This window comes from Semicossyphus pulcher, unplaced genomic scaffold, assembly GCF_022749685.1.
Source record: "Semicossyphus pulcher isolate SPU_LCO1_2020_fin unplaced genomic scaffold, fSemPul1.0.p SCAF_14, whole genome shotgun sequence".
Taxonomy (NCBI): domain Eukaryota; kingdom Metazoa; phylum Chordata; class Actinopteri; order Labriformes; family Labridae; genus Semicossyphus; species Semicossyphus pulcher.
The window spans coordinates 16,747,308-16,763,948 of NW_027211648.1; the positions used below are offsets into that span (position 1 = coordinate 16,747,308).

Below are 16,641 nucleotides of genomic sequence, written 5' to 3' on the forward strand. Positions count from 1 at the left end.
GTGAGCGGCTTATTTATTCGACTGGGTGACCTTCCCTAAATCATGAAGTCTTATAGAAAAACACAATTAGAGAAGAGGGTTAGTTGACATTTTGACTTTTATATTACAACTCCAGATCTGTTAAAGCTTTCAAAGAAGTAATTATTTTCATCGCTGATCAAAACATGTCCATTTCATCTGCATGATCGGCTGGAAACAGAGCCCTAACCCGGTTACTCTTTTAGATCCTGATTTCACTATAGAGGCCTAATTCAAAAGGATAGTGCCTTATTTGAAATAATCTTTGAGAAGGTAAGTATGATATCCAAGAAGCTCTTTTTCTCTAAACACAACAATATGATGACTCATGGCTAACAATATCAGTCTTTGCTGTTTTAGCAAAAGCTTTGAGGGCCTCAAGGTTTCTTCACCGTCTGGCGACAGAGATCCATTCATCAGAAGCACCATCACTGAGCAGATGGCGTGATGTTGGTAAGTGTCTGTGTGGCAAGTCTTTAGCTCTCTCTGTTTGAAATAAAACTCGGTAAACACTCGCACTATATCAATATACAGCAGTTTGACTTGTCCTTTGAGGTTGCTGCACTCTCTTAGAGGGAAGAAAACAGATTCTAGACAATCTTGGTCCCTCTGCACTTGCTGTGCTGCAGCAACAAGGTGGATAACTAGACAGTCCGAAGGAGAAGATTGATACTGTTGTAAAATAAAACTTTCACCACCCAGACAATGATAGCACGGCGGGAGAGACAGGGCTAAAACAGAAGTAATTGCAGAGTCCCGTTCCTCGAAGAACACACAGTTTGCTTTGCTTCCATTCTGTCGTCTCCCTGATTTTCCGAGAGCATCCATCATTGCCATGCAGAGATACAATTTAGGCAAAGACTACTGTGATACTGCCCAGCATAATTAAAGGAAATGTCTCTCAAAAGCCCTGATTGTTTGCACTTTCGGATGCTCCATCCAGCATGATGGTAACGGGGGGATGTCTCACTCTGCTTTAAGTGTCTGAGATGTTTAGAAAGTGCACACTCCTGAGTGTGGTCTGTACAATAGAAGGAGGCAGAGGAGCTATTCAGTACTGTGTTAGGAATGTGTGCAAGCCCACAAGGAATCCTTTCGTTTCAGGCTTTCTCCAAACACACCAGTCCCACACTGAAGATTATCTCTATGTGTCAACAGTAATGGAATCTCCCTTTTCTGTCTCTGCAAACTAAAGCCTCAGAGGAAAATCTCTGTGCATCCTGGAGCTGAGCAATGAGTCTACCATGCATGTCACCAAAGAAAAAAGCTCTCTAAATGTTTACCTCGCCTGAATAGCCCTCACAGAAAGTCCTCAGAAGGAGTTTTTCTCTGCTGGTCTGTGTATACTCTGCAGCTTAAATCACCTCTGCTGTATAGTCTACAACTCAGAAACACAGCATCGGCAGCAGTGTCACTATCTCTGCGATAACCGTTTAAAGCATCTCATAAATTACTGTTATATGTTACAGCTTAAAGTGGCTATAAAGAAGAAGAAAGAGAGGGCTCATGAGCTCTGTGCAGGCAGATGGAGCAGAGCAGAGAGGAGGACACAGAACAGGGGGAGGAGATTGAAATGGTCAGCTTGTGAAAAGGTAGTGTGGGGCAATTAGTGGCAAGTGTGTTTTTGTGCAGACGGAGCTCAGAGAAGCAGCACTGAAAAGTGTTGTGCAACTTTGGAACAGATTTTGGATTAAAAAAGACTTCTGTTTTTTGGGGGGTTTTTTTTAACTTTTTGCAGTTAAAATGCTTTGTCAAAACTGGCTTCCACTATTTCATGCTGCTGAAACTGGAGCCATTTGGGTGCTTTAATTTTTTTAAATGTGAGACTTGAAACCATTTATTTTTGACAGTGTTGCTTTTTTACCCCAGCTCCATCCAATTCGCCACCGGGGCCTCATTCATTAGTAAGCTCACTCCTCTTCATCAGGTTACACGCGCGCGGAGGAGCTACGTGACTGCACGCATTCTCTGCTGGGAGCGGATGACTCGGAAATTCCCGGTCAGCATCTTTTTTCTCCTGTCTGAGTAGTTTGGGACTTTAGCTGGGATTGTTGTACTGCGCGCATCGGGAGAACATCAGCCCCATCTCCTTTCGCAGACATCACGAAATGAAAGTCGGTTTTGTCATCCAGACTGCGGTGGCGCTTTTTCTGCTGCTCTCACCTGCACAGGTAGGAAGTTACATAGTAAAACTTTATGCGTAGAAAGAAGAGAAATTGAGCCATTTTGACTTTAGAAAAAGTAATCACATGACGAGTTAAACACTCCTGCTCGATTAATTTCGTCTACTTTTAAAAATACAGCCGTAAAATAGTGGCTATGTTGACAGCCTGGTCCTAAATGATTGAGTAAGCAGACGCCTGTTGATAAAGTGATAATAATCCATTGTTCTGTTGACGTAATGTTGATATTTCATTGTTCTCTGACACCTTAATACGCTTTGAATGAGCGCCCTCCTGCTCCCTTCATTCATAAGATGAAACGTGACAAACTGCATCACTCCGCCTGGATCACTTCATGCGAAGTGACTCACTGTTATATTTGGCAAAGCCTGCTAAGCTCATGATTACAGACGCATTATACTTTACAAGCTTTTCAGCGTTTCACTGACAGGCATTATTCCCTCTCCACAATGATGAGATCTTTGTTTACAGTGTAGATTTCCATCAAGGAAACTCTGGTTTCACATGTTGGTGGGAAGTTCCTTTAATGAGGAGTCTCCAATAAGAAATGTGGATGGTTATAGTTTTACAACTGTGCAGCTGGGGGGAGTTAGCATGCTGCTTAGTCTGACAGAAAGTGTTGGCAGTGCATCAAGTCAAACTGGCAGGAAAGTTTACAATCTTCAGCTCTTTTCTCTTCATCTGCACATGACTTGTTTTATCTCAGCATTTATCTGCATGTCTGAGGAGTAGGCCTACGTGCAATGAGAATAATTACTATAAGATAAAGATAAGATGAACCAGTGTGTGCAAGAATCTAATGAATTAAATTTCAAGCCGGTCATATCACTGTCAGGCTGGCAGTAAACACAAAGCTGTTCTGTTCTCTGCTACCTGGCATTGACTTGTAGTCTTATAATGAAAAAATGCCAGAACAGGACCAAGCTGAAACTGAAGTGAGAACTCATTCAGAGGCCTGTGCCACACTTGTTGGAGGCTGTGCCATCGGACAGCCGGACATGAGCCAAGAAACTCTCAGGCTCTGATTTCCTCCCAATGTTGCTGAGGGCTGGCAGCCTCTGATGGCTCTCATGTTTAATGCAAAACCAGGCCATTCTTGTGTCCATTCACTGCGACTGTCAAACTTCAGACACTTCCTGTTGAGCAAAGTCACACAGCAACAGTTTCCTTTTTGCCAGGCTGAAGTCCACATATAGAAGTCTTACACTCTCAAGGTTGGGAAAAAAAAGCTCCATGTCCTTCCAGATTCTCCGGCCGAGACTTTGCAGCTGTTCCTGAGTTGAGAGTGAGTGGGAGAGGCAGGGGATCACCACATCTCCACTAATCCTGATAATCAGCTCATAGCCTGCTCAGTCAAAATAATAGTGACAAAATCCAGGGCCCTAAATGTGTAACAGGTTAAATGACTGCCTGCTGCCCAAAACAAAATGTTTTATTTTGAAATTCATCCACAGATTGCTTTATGTTAAAGCTTAAAAATGAAATACATTCTTCTCTTATGTCAAGAATACGTCTGTTAAACGACAATCATGCTAAATCAGCTCTATTCAAGTGATGATGACAAACTGAACAGAACTTCTGGTGGGTGGGTGTCCTGCCAGCTCCCACAGCACACTGTGAGACGTACCAAAGTGGAAAAATCAAACACTGGCCATGTGGTTGTGAAAGCTTTTTATAAATGTCTGTCTTTGGGATTCTTTACCCACGTGTCTCTAATAGATAATGAGGATTTTCATTAACGTCACCGCTGGAGCTGCCGTCAGCAGTCTTGTGACTCGGCTCTGAAATGTGGAAATATTTCTGCTTTACTACCAGGAATTTACAGCAGATTGTATCCATAAACAAAGGCAGATGTCTGTTGAGGACCAGGCATGTTGTGTTCTTACTTCATATCTAAATATTGACTAGATTAAGATTGTTTAAGACGTGCACAGCAGCTATACCCAACCTTTTAGCCTCGTGTCCGCTTAGAAAAAGCAATACCATCATCACTGGCTGCATATGTCAGCAGTTTATTACCAGGTGAACCTGGAAAATGTTCCCTCCTTGTTCTTTTTCCTAAAAAATGCCAAAAAAGGGAATGTTTCAATGTTTTTAATGTTATAATTTTTCCATCCTGCAACAGTCATTGACCTCACAGCTGGGTGAGAATAATGTTACTGTGAGTAAAGGTCAAGTACAGGCCTGTATTAGGTGAGAATAGAGGAAGTAGGAACAGATGAGTATGCAAGTGATGCATTCAAACCAGCCTGGTCCAGTCAGTGGGCATCAGTTACCCTAGCACTGAAACTTTACTATCAGTGAACAGCATCAAAATTGCTTCTAATCATTCACGTGATTCCAAATCACACGTGCTTTCTGTTTGTTTCCATCTGTCATAATTCCTTCTCTTGAAACAATCCCACGCTTATATGGCTCTTGATAGAGGCTGGAAGCACCTGTACTTCCTGTAGGAACAATGGTGGACTCTTGGTCACCCTGTCACTAACACTGTCTCTTGGAGAATATGATCTAACTACCATACACAGCTTTTTTGCTCACATTCCTCGACGCTCTACATGCCCGTTCAGTGCTTCATTTGCATAAAACTCTCACTGTGTACGTACAGTGTATGTGTGTGTGTGTGTGTGTGTGTGTTTAAAATGTAACTGTGCAGTACTTGTTGCCTCCTGCCCATACAGATTGTATAAAAAATGCAAGTGAAATCTTGCACCAACACAACCAGACCTAAGTGGGTGCATTCAGTGATTCCAGGAAACAAAAAGCTGAGTGGTGGAGACATAGCCTGCTGCACATCTCACAATTTCGATCTGTGTGTGTGTGTGTGTGTGTGTGTATGAGGACGTGACGTTACACAGGTGTTTCCTTGACATCATCACCAGCAGCAAAGCAATACTTGAGTGTGACCATCTGTAACGCTCACGTGTCTGTGTTTGTGCTCAGCGTGTTTTCCTAATTCTTGTTTATATAGCCAAGTATAGGTGGCATGGCGGCACAATCCTAGAAGTTACACTCGAGTTTCAGGAGCAAAAATGATCTTAAATATATCCAACATCAACATTAAACATCAGATGTAAGAATATTTGTCCAGATGCAGCTCAGTTATCAACAATCAGACATTACAAAGTCATGTTCTCTCTGTATCTTCAAGTTCTGCATGCTGGGCAAGCAGCGGTAGTGACCTGCTGACTGCTCTTATTTGCGTTGTTGTGGTATTTCTCTCCAGTTGTAATGTCCCGACCCAAGGGAAGGCCGCAATTGCAATCAGTAAATATGGATTTCTCCCTCCTCTTGCGGAGGAGGAGGAGCGGTGGTGCTCAGGGCAGCCGTCTACTCAGCAAGCTTTAATCTCCCATCTGGATGTAATTTACTGTGGTTTACAAAGAGAGAACAGCGTTTACTGTAATAGAGACCACAATTACCAACGGTCAGCCTTATCTCAAGACCTGTGTCATGTGTGTGTATTGTGAGCGGAGTGTATGGTTTATAGCCGGCAGTGTGTGTGTGTCTTTAGGGGGACATTTGTGCATGTATTAATAGACTTATACTGAGGAAATTTATCTAAATCAACATTTATACAGACCTTTACCTCTCCTCTGACGTCTGACCATATAAGGTTTGTTCAATAAATCCCAGTTTTGTTTTGTTCTCAGAAATTAGACTACTACTCAAAGAAAACATAATTTCTTGTTGTTTCCAAACTCACTACAAGAGACCATATCATTTTATCAAGAATATTTTTTATCTTTAACCTGAAATGAGTCTTAAAAAATAGTTTTACTATAAATAATAGAAATTCTTATTAAATTTATTGCTTAGAAGTGGATGATAAGATCACTTACACGCTTGTTTTTGAGCATAAAATAAGCTAGAGCCATGGGACGTTAGCCTACTGTATGTTAGCATGCAACTCCAAGCTAGCCAAGCTAAGCAGGGACTCCAGGAAGAAACTGCTACATTCCAAGATATCGTACAGCATATATTATTATTATTATTATTGTTATTACTATATTATATACTTTTTTGTAAAGTTAGTGAGGCAAACAGGTGCTAGATTCATGTCAGAAAGTCATGTTAGTTCTCACCTTCTGTTTCTAGTTTTTATGCTAGAGGAGCTAGCTTAAAGAGCTAGCTCTAGCTTTAGTGGTATCTTAGCTACCTCTCAGCAGGAAATGTACAGAAATGATTTGTTAAAATGTGTTATTCCTATGTTATGTTTTCTCACAGTTAAAATCTATTGTTAAGCTCGTATTTCAAAATTGTACAGTAACACATTTGTTTATTTATGCTACTTAGCGGCTTTGAGTCTGTGTGACACACAAACTAAAAGTGTGTCAGTCCTCTAATCTGTGGAGTAACTCTGGATTTCAAAGGCTCCATTCACCCAGATTAGTCGACTGATTGTTGTGGCACATCTACCACATGCTCTGCTGAAGTCTGTTGGTGTTTTGGCAGTGCTCTATGATCACAAGGCCTGACCTGACCACCCCCGAGACCCAGCTGGTTACTGTCAGAGCTGTAAAAGCTCCGCTGTCATTGTAGGTCAAACCCACCGCGTATATACAAAACAGAGCCGTGCTTTCTTTTGTAGCAGTGCAGAATAGATACAGTGACCTCACGGGGCCTGAGAATTAATGTGGCGGTCATGGTGTTGATGATGTGGAATCTGGCTCTCGATAAAGGATGGATGAGGAGGATCAGTGAGGCAGGGAGGTAGCTCTGCTTTCTCACTCGTCTGGCTGTCTCTGTGTTTGTATTCACTTGTTCTGCTTTAGTGCTCTGTGTCCTGTGTGGTCCCGTGCTCACAGTGAAGCTTCAGTCGGACTGAAACCATGACACAGGCACCCCTGGCCTATATATCTTTCAGTGAGTTAGAGATGCAGGTGTTTAACTGGTCTGGATTATGGCTGGGAACGTTGCCAGTTTTGCTTTTTAAACATTTGTACTGCTGCTCTTCCACTCTGCATGCATCACCCCAATCACCAAAAGCAGATCTAGTGTACTGATATGACCGAACCACTAATTCACTTCTTATTGTGGCCTGTTTATCCACACTATCCCCTTAAACGAATAGAGTTAAGCTTGAAAGTAGACCCTTTTGAAAAGCTATGTAAATAATTGCATGATGACCAGTCTATTGGATCATTATTGGCAGAGTACAGACGAAATGAACACTGTTTTTCCACAATCACAAGCAGTGTACAAACCTAGTACAAAGAACTTCTGATTAACTTTAAACTATCAAATGTTTCCACATTTTACTTTGTCTTGGTGAATCTGTTCTTGTCAGTTGATTCATCTTCGGATCTTCGGAGCGAGCAGAGTGTAAGCCATTTCAGTTTGTAAAGCCATTTTCAGGCTTTGTTAGATAACTTCAAAACTGAAACTAAAGCTGTAGTACTTCTCCTGATAAGTGTGCCAGCTGGTATGTTTTCATTTTGTATTATCTTCCCATAAGAATACAAATTACACCAAATAGCTGTTTTTCAGCCTAAATTTGCCGGCTGCTAAAGATGCTGCACTACTGCTGTTGATTTTAAGTGAAAATACACATTTGTGTCAACATGAGTTGTTTATAAATGTGCTTTAGAAATACATTTGAGGGGCACCAGATTAGCTCAGCAGTTTGCGCATCCATGTACAGAGACCACAGTCCTCGATGCAGCGGTCCAGGGTTTGACTCCCACCCTCAGCTCCCTGCGGCATGCCATTCCCACTCTCTCTTCCCCTGTTAGAAGGCATTAAAATGGCAAAAAAATATGTATATAAATTTGACTTGACTTGACCTCAAACATGTCATTTTTAGAAAGTATAACAAAACATTGACAATTTAAACTGTATCTACTGCACTTTGACAACACATGGGATTCAAAGTGCAGTGATTTGAGTGCTGACCTTTACTATCATTATTTCTCAATCATAAGGAGAAGAGAAACCAGAATTACTTAATCCAGCTCTGCATCATCTTCTGTCCATTCATCAACGACACGCTGTCTTGTCTATTTAGACTGAACAAGCAAAGATCTGCATTCGATTTATATTCCTGTCTGTATCTGTCAGTCGTCTACATGTCCCCTTATGAAACACAGCGGTGTATCCTGGCTGCTGTCCAGATCTTTCTGGCTACCAGCCATACTACCTGCTGTTACATTGCCCGTCATCCCCTCCCCAGCGTGACCCTCCGAGTTTAAAATCCTTTATGACCATTATGCTGGGTCCCCGTCAAGTTTTGTTTTTGCTCCCTACGCATGCTGCCCTTCCTGTGACAGACGGAGTTAAGCAAAGAGGTTAAAGATGACGCAGTTCAGCTGTGTGGGAGTGGAGAGTAATGAGGCCCGGAGCCTCTGCGACCCTGACAGCGGGAGCCCGGAGACACAACAGGTCCCTCACATGTGACCCGGAGGCCGGAGCGAAGTCTCAGCGAGCAGCGAACAAACTTTCACCAGAGAGTTTAGAAACAGAAGAAGCTGGTTTGTAAAGAGGCGGTCCCCTGAGAAGCCAGCGTTAATCTTGTCCCTCTTGCTCAAACTAACTCCCCGCACTCTGCAAAGCAATCTGGGGAAATGCAACGTATGTTGCGCTTGTACGACTGTGGAACGGGGACCGGAGTGGGCTGTTGCAGCTTGACCCTGGTTACATATCCACCATGTTGATTGTCCAATAAGGATGGCTTCTCCACAGATGTTTTATGAGCAATATTGTGGCGTTTCTCACTTTGTTGACGATAGATAAAAGATTTGCCAGTTAATTCATAGATTATTTGATGAGTAATTTAGCTAGCTGCAGAAACTTTGACATCAGTCAGTTAAACTCCTGTGAGTATTCGTCTCTTCCTTACTCGCACTCTGTACATGCCACTCTGTCTTGTAAGTCTTTTTCCATGCATACTTTAGCGTTGCAAAATAAGCTGAAATAAGTCTCACACCTAGCTGCAATTTGTTAATTACATGTGTTTTTATTTCACTTTTACATTCACACATAAGGTGCTTTCTGTTTCACTTTTGGGCCTGTTTTTTGTGCATTTCCCAGCCTTGGTATTATGTTTTAATTTCCCATCAGAAGCAGCAGATTTTGTGCCAGATTGTGCAGGAAATCAAGACTGCAAACCCCCAGCACAGTGGAGAATTGTATTCTTCTATGTGATTGTAAAAAATGATGCTGCTTCTGTTGTTAATAAGGATTCTGTTGCTGCTTTTTTTTCATGATTTCAAAGCAGTGTTTTGTAGTTGAAACCCAGATGTTCCACACGATGCAGAGCCCAAAGAGTAGGACCATTATTAGCAAAGACAAGAAGGATTTACGTCAGGTCAAGTCAAGTCAAGTTTCTTTGTGTAGCACTTAATCACAGTTAGTCTCAAAGGTCTTAACACCCACATTATGAAACTAATAAATACGCAGCGCTGAGGAGTAAAACTCCATGAAAAAGGTCATCGGGGAAAAAAGTGAAAGACACCTTGAGAGGAGCACTAACAGAGCAGCCCTTGTCTGGGATTTATTAGACAACTTTATTCTCCCGTATTGATGTAAAGAGGTTCTCCCTTCCCATCAAAGCTGCGTTACCTCCCAGCCACCATTAATCACTCTCAAATACTGTACGTGCTCAAGGACAAAGGAGCGGCTACGTGAGGATCCTCATGCAGCCTTTAGTAATCTGGCAGCTCCCCGTGGGCAGCATACTCCTGTGTTCTCAACCACAGGAGCTGCCAGAGATGCCTCGCCACCATGTCAAAGCTTAACCCACGGCTGAGGTCACGAAATCCTCCCCACCTCGCCACATTCTCAGCGGCAAGCCAAAAAGGCCTTGTGATGTGGAGCGGACTCCTGAACACCCAAAGGCAAGAAGAGAGAGGGCAGATCATATGGCAATTAACACAGGGAAGGGATTTGTTTTATCCGCCTGGCATCACAAGAGAGGATGGGGGAAAAAGTCCCAAGGAGGGGAAGTGACTTTACAACAATAACTTAAAGTGAGCTGTGACTTTCCCATGCTGTGAAGGAGGGGAGCTTCTATCCTGTGGTGCTTACACAGTTCAGTGAACGCCACTCTATAGGACAGCTCTTCTGTCTTGAGATGCCTGAACGCATCGTAGGGAGGGCTGATCCTAAGTGGCTGACTGGAAGCTCTCTATTAAAGTACATTCTGTTGCAGAGAGGACAGATCGGTCACGAGTGCACTTATCTCTGTGACAATTTTACAGGAACCACTGTGACAGTGAATGCATCATCATCATCAAAGCAGGACATTCCTCTTTAATCACAATGTTTGTATGAAGTGTAGCTGACAGATGCTATCCTTGCACTGAAGTTGATAACGCTCCATAACAGGAAGTTGATACATTTCGGGAATGGACACATGGCGTAAAAAAGCAAAAGTACTTATTGCAATCATTTGGGAAAGTCCTGTTTGTCTGAACACTTTTGGTTATCAGTTTCAAAGATTGTGTGATGTGCGTGTGCGTAACCCAAAACCTGTAATGTGACGCCACCGATGAGCAGGTTGTCTCCCTCCGTCCTGCTCCTCTGCCAGAGGGCATTTCATCAAACCTACATTTCCCTTCCTGAGACGGAGTCAACTGGAGGTTTAGTGTTTTCCCAGGCCAATGAGAAATGCGCTCTGTTTATCATGGGATGATGGGAAAAAATAAAGACAGAGAAGAGGGGGGAGAGCATGAATGGGAAAATAAATAGAGAGATGAATCTTACAGCACAGGAAACAGGTTTTGAACCTAAACAGTTGGGCACAGCGAGGAACGTGATATATATGAGAGAGCTGCTGCTCGTCAGGGAGAGTTTTCCACTGCAGGGTGGAAAAAGAAGGTGTGATCATCGGATTTATTTCACTGTAGTTCCAGCTGTCACCACCAGGGGACACAGATACCTAAGTGTCTGATATTGGTATTTACTTGCTGGCCGATGCTGTCTTTATGTTTATGTGTGAAATGTCCCTTTTCTGTTCCCAATGATATACTTTACGTTTGTCATTATCTGTGTATAGTTAACATTTACATTTATTTTACCTTGGACTATGGCGATGTAATCTACAGGCATGCCCCCTCCTCCACCCTCAAACGTCTTGACTCTGCCTATCACTCTGCATTGAGATTTATCAGCAGTGAAGCCTATGATACACATTGTATAACAAGGGTGGATGGTCCTCTCTCCCGGAGAGACGCGACTTTCATTTCCACCTTTTTGTCTATAAAGCTGTGATTGGAAAATTACCATGTTACCTCACAGAAGTTCTTCATTTCTCGGTTGGGCTTTATCAGACACACTCTTCTAACTGGTTATTGCTTCATGTTCCTCGAGTTCGGTCAGAGCTCGGAAAGACTGCTTTTAGTTATAGTGCGCCTGACACAAGCTACAACAGCTCATTAAAGTTAGCACAATTTTACCATTTGGACATTTTAGAAATCGGGTTTTAAACCTCCCATCCTCACATAAGTGTATTTTGTTCACTTATTTATTTATTTTTACCCATTTTTAAAGCTCTTGTGAGGAACTTTTGGTTTGTTGATTTTGGCGCCCCCTGTACTTCCAATCTCTTTGCTGATTTCATCCTGTGTTTCTTAACAAAAAATCTCATCCTACTTTCTTTAACAGTCACATGTATCACTCACTTTAAATAGTTACCCAGGAAAAAATAAACAAAGGCAGCGTACAGTTAACCGCTTGGTCTGACACCTACCCCCGACAGCAGTTTGAGGCATTAAAATAACTATATAGAAATAATCAATTGATTAAAACTCCTCACAGGAGCTTTAATCAACTTAATTAGTTCTTACACACCTGTATTTTATCCTCCTTTTAATTGTCTTTTCTTAATGTCAAAATCCCCCCGTTCAGTTATTTAAATGGCCTTTTATCCATCTCTCACCTTGTTCTTTTAACGCTTTCTTTTAATTACTTCTGTAGTGGACTCGATATCACTGTAAATGAGGGTTGCCTCTCAATGATTTCTCAAGTTTAAATAGAGGTTGACACTATGATAAGATGCACACCTGGATGATTTATCATAATTGATAACCCCATTTTTCCCCTGTTTTTCAGAGTCTACCCTTGTCCAACATAAACATTACTGAAGGTAAGAATATCTGCTTTTTTTAGTCCCAAAATCTTGTCTAAGTGTTTGACATGTGTCCTTTTAAATTCGTTTTTTACATTTACTGGAGAGAAAAAGTAGTTCCAAATATCTTGTCAAGCCACATGTGTATCTACTGCATGTGTATATTGTGGCTGAAACTAGAGTCAGAGGCAAAGGAATGGATCCAGGCCCTGACAACATATCTTTGAACTGTATTTATTCATACTGTATTTGTAATGCACTGTTGTGTAATAGAATGACAACACTCCTGAATCATGCAAGTTAAATGAAATTCCTCTGTGATTTGATAATAGCTGGACATGTCTGGACTCACAGGGATTACACACCCTCCTCATATTATCTTCCTCACTGAGTTCACTGTGTAAATTAATGCTGAAAGAGGAGAAATAAGACTTTCAGAGAAGCAGCAGACATACAGTGAGCTGAAGGAGCAGTAACTGGTCAGTGAACTGGCCCTCAGTGCTGTACAACATTATAGTTCATGGCCTCATCTCCCCGTCGTAGATGCTTCCCCAGCCGTCCCCTCCCAGCCTGTCTGCTTTTATAAACAGCTGTTGTGCTGTCAGGCTCCATTCGGTGACCTCGGGGGTCACAGCAGTCCCAGAGGTGCCCGCGGGGCAGCCCAGCTCCAGCTCCAGCAGAGTTCTGGTCATGGCCATGTTTCCAATGTTTGTTTTCTCTTCCTCCTCTGTTTGTTCTGCCGGAGTCTTCCCTGTTCCTCCCCCTCAGACTGTGCAACCGGGACACTTTTACACATATACTCCCACAGGAAAGCGTACTGTACATTAGACAAACATTATTTACTGCAAAATGAAAACAGGATACACGCTGGCGTATCGCGGCTGGTTTTATGTTTCTGTGTGCATGGCTTAAGGCTGACATTGTTGGATTATTAAGATAATTAATGAGACTGTTTGTTATGTTATTATGAACAGTGCAGTTTGACTCAAGAAGTAAGAATAGTTTTTACGTCTTGTCAGTTCTAATTAGGATTCACAAACTCATATAAGGAACATCTCAGCTATCATTTGCACTGTGGAAGCTGGAAATACACATGTGGACAGAAAACACATATTTATTTATCGGACCACACACCCGTCTCAGCAACGTCATTGTCCTCTCAAACTCACTCTGCCTCCTTCTCTCATCCACAGTGTTGATGTTCCAAGAAGTGTGGGGCCGCAGCTTCTGCCGCACCATTGAGAAGCTGGTGGAGGTGGTGCAGGAGTACCCCACGGAGGTGGAGCACATCTACAGCCCCTCCTGTGTGCCACTGGTGAGGTGTGCGGGCTGCTGTGGGGACGAGAACCTGGAGTGCCATCCAACCCACACCACAAATGTCACCATGCAGGTAAAGCAAGGACAGCAGCAGTAGTTAGTTTAGTTTATCCTTTATTTAATGTGCTGTAAGAGCTCCTGTTAATAACATGACCTTGTTTTATCCCTCAGCTGTTGAAAATCAGGCCATCAGAGCCGCTCCAAGAATATGTTGAGATGACGTTTGTGGAGCATCAGACATGTGAATGTAGGTAAGAAAACAAGTCAAATTTATGACATAAAGTCTGCAAATACCAACTCTGTATGCTTGTGATGATGATTCATGTTTTTTATTAGCCTGGCATCAACACACCAATTCACAAATAGAAATTAGTCTGGAACCATCCGGTTAATTTTAAAGTAATAATCTTGAAGATTTTCATTTAAGTAAATGTCTGTTAAGTCACTAACGAAAGCCTATGGCCCACTGATGAAAACCTTTGCATTTGCAGTAAATAGTATTATTACAGACTGGATGTCTGTGGCGACTTTCTTGGATAAAAATCACAAGCGGTGCCCAGTTAGAGACGCGTTTTCCATCAGCCAGCAGTGGTTGGTCTGCAAGAGAGGGTAGGCGGAGCTAAGCGGCTGCTTTTCCGGTCTCTGTGAGTGTTGCGAGTAAACAGTAATCTACTATGGCTGAACAAACAAAGAAAAGTTCGATGACTACAGACACAACTTCAAAAATAAGTGAAAATCCAAATAAAAAGAAACAAATTGGACGCTCAGATGAAGGCTAACAGTCTAAAAAGGAAAGCGACCGCCAGCGAGGAAAATCAAGAGTTACAACTGGAGTCAACCGTGGATGTCTGGTTATCTGGGACGGTTGCTCCCATAATCGCCTTATATGGTCATAAAGTGCTGCCGAACAGAAAAAAACTGAGAACTTCAAGATTATCAGTTGAAATGATCCAAACGGTTTGCATAATACCAAACACTAATCCTTTATGAGTAACATAAACAATTACATCTTACTGCAGATTCAGAAGATTCCACATCCGCAGCAGACATCTTGTTTAAGAAAATGCCTCAACTGCGTTTAAACCCGCCCCATATTAGATAAATGGTTGTGATTGGCCTGCCCTGAATCATGAATGATGGAAATCTGTCTGATCGGGGAGGGGAGAAGACACAGGTGCCAGAATAAATACAACATACATTTTGCAGATTAATCTGACTCCCGGCTTTCCAACCCGTCCCTCCTCCAGATGTGTCATACAAAAATGTAGCACTTTCTTCACTAGAAATGCTAGCAATTTGCAATCCAGCATCTATGTTCTCCTTACATTTGGGGAAACATACAACAAAGTTTCTGGGAGACAGAGTTGACTAATGTCTATTAAATTACATTTATGGATATTTTTTCTAACTTATTCAAACTTTTGTTCTACAGAGTCAGGAAACCTGTTGTGAAGGTTGAAAGGTAAGAACATATATATTGCTATAACATCAGTTTTGACATGGTTGAAAAGAATAATAATCTTCCATCTCAGAGAACAGAGGCATGTTGATGACTTTCTTTTTTTACCCTGTTGCAGGAAAAGGCAAAGAGGAAAAGGAAGAAAGAGAAAGGATCGACAAAAAACAAAAGAATGTGACAGGTGAGGAAGAATTCACTTTAAGTCTACAACACTATAACTGTAAGCTAACAATGCATTATTCTTTCTTCTGTTTTTCAGGTGCCAGATCCCTCGCAGGTAACTATCGTGGTGACCCGACCCCCTGTTGCAGTGTGGCTCATAATTTATTCTCAACCCAGCGACAGCATCCAGAGTCTCCTCCGCTCATCCACCAACACTGTGTCTGCAGCCAGAGACTCAAACTGCTGGGTTGTGTTGCTGACTCGCCCTCCTGCTGACGGGCAGAGCGTATGTAATGACAAGCTTCAACAGGAAGTGATTGGTGGAAACACTGCTGTTACACACCTGATGTAATGGACACGCCTGGGAGCCAGTGCAATGTAGAACCAAACAGACCAAGGCCTTCTCCTTCATACTAGTTATTACTGTTAATGTAATTTGGTCATTTCTTTAGTATTTAAAGGTGGTTACAGCTGTTTAGAAGTCATATTTATTAAAACAGCAGATTATATGTGGAGCAGCAATGTTCAAAAAGTTTGTTAAAACATCATCCAAGAAGTCTTGACTTGCCACAGCGGCGTATGTTGCAGCTGCTTTCTACCTGCAGTAATGAAATGTCTCCCTCTAGTGTTCAGTCTAGTCTGTACCGCGCAAATAAGTAATATTAGACATAGTACAGTGTTTTTAGCCGCAATCAGCCCTTTTGGACCTATCCTTTTTAGGCGATCAATCCCACAATCCCTCTCTCTACAAGGCACTGTGTGACCAGAAATAATTTATGACAATTCAGACAAAATGAGAACAATATTTATCAGACATAGTTATCAACTCAAGGCATGACCAAAGAAGTTTGTTTCTAGAGAAAAACAAGTACTGTGATTTATGAAATTGTCAAAAACCTGATTTATTTTTGGAGTCTCTCCTTTTTTTACTGTTTCGGGGGGTTGCATAAACTGTTAGATATATCTTTCTTATATTTCAATAATAATGCAGAAATGTTCTTCTACTCCTGCAAGAGTACTTTCAATTATAGGAACACATCCATTAATCTCAAAGCAAACCAGGAAGTGTGTATGCGCTGCAGTGCGAACATGAAAAGCCCAGTAGGAACGGGCAGATCAATAGCACAGTAATCAATACACTCAAGCAGTACTCATCTGGTATTGATCCCACTTAAAGACTATCAATTTTAATTATTTTTTTCTTCTTCTAATGTGATAGCAAAGTTCCCTCAGTCATAAAAACATTTCTGTTCTTTGTGTGGCAACACATGTTTGTGTCCATCCTGGTGACACATGACTCCCGTAAGCCCACAGCACAGGTGTCTTCTTCTGTCTGTTTTTGTAAACACTGCAGAAAGGAAGGTATCAATTGAAGTAGTTAGGTAAAGCAATGTTTTTTTTAATGTGCTACACAAAGAAAATCTCTATGAAAATGT

General features: G+C 41.9%; 1 protein-coding gene across 1 annotated transcript; it reads left to right on the plus strand.

Moving 5' to 3' along the window:
• Nucleotides 1–2,126: 2,126 nt before the first annotated feature.
• On the plus strand, nucleotides 2,127–16,617 carry pgfb (placental growth factor b). Its single transcript, XM_069661747.1, has 7 exons — nucleotides 2,127–2,189; nucleotides 12,252–12,285; nucleotides 13,461–13,657; nucleotides 13,756–13,835; nucleotides 15,017–15,046; nucleotides 15,162–15,224; nucleotides 15,303–16,617. The coding sequence occupies exons 1-7, from the start codon at nucleotides 2,127–2,129 to the stop codon at nucleotides 15,322–15,324; spliced, it is 489 nt and encodes a 162-aa protein (XP_069517848.1). The 3' UTR covers nucleotides 15,325–16,617.
• Nucleotides 16,618–16,641: the final 24 nt, after the last annotated feature.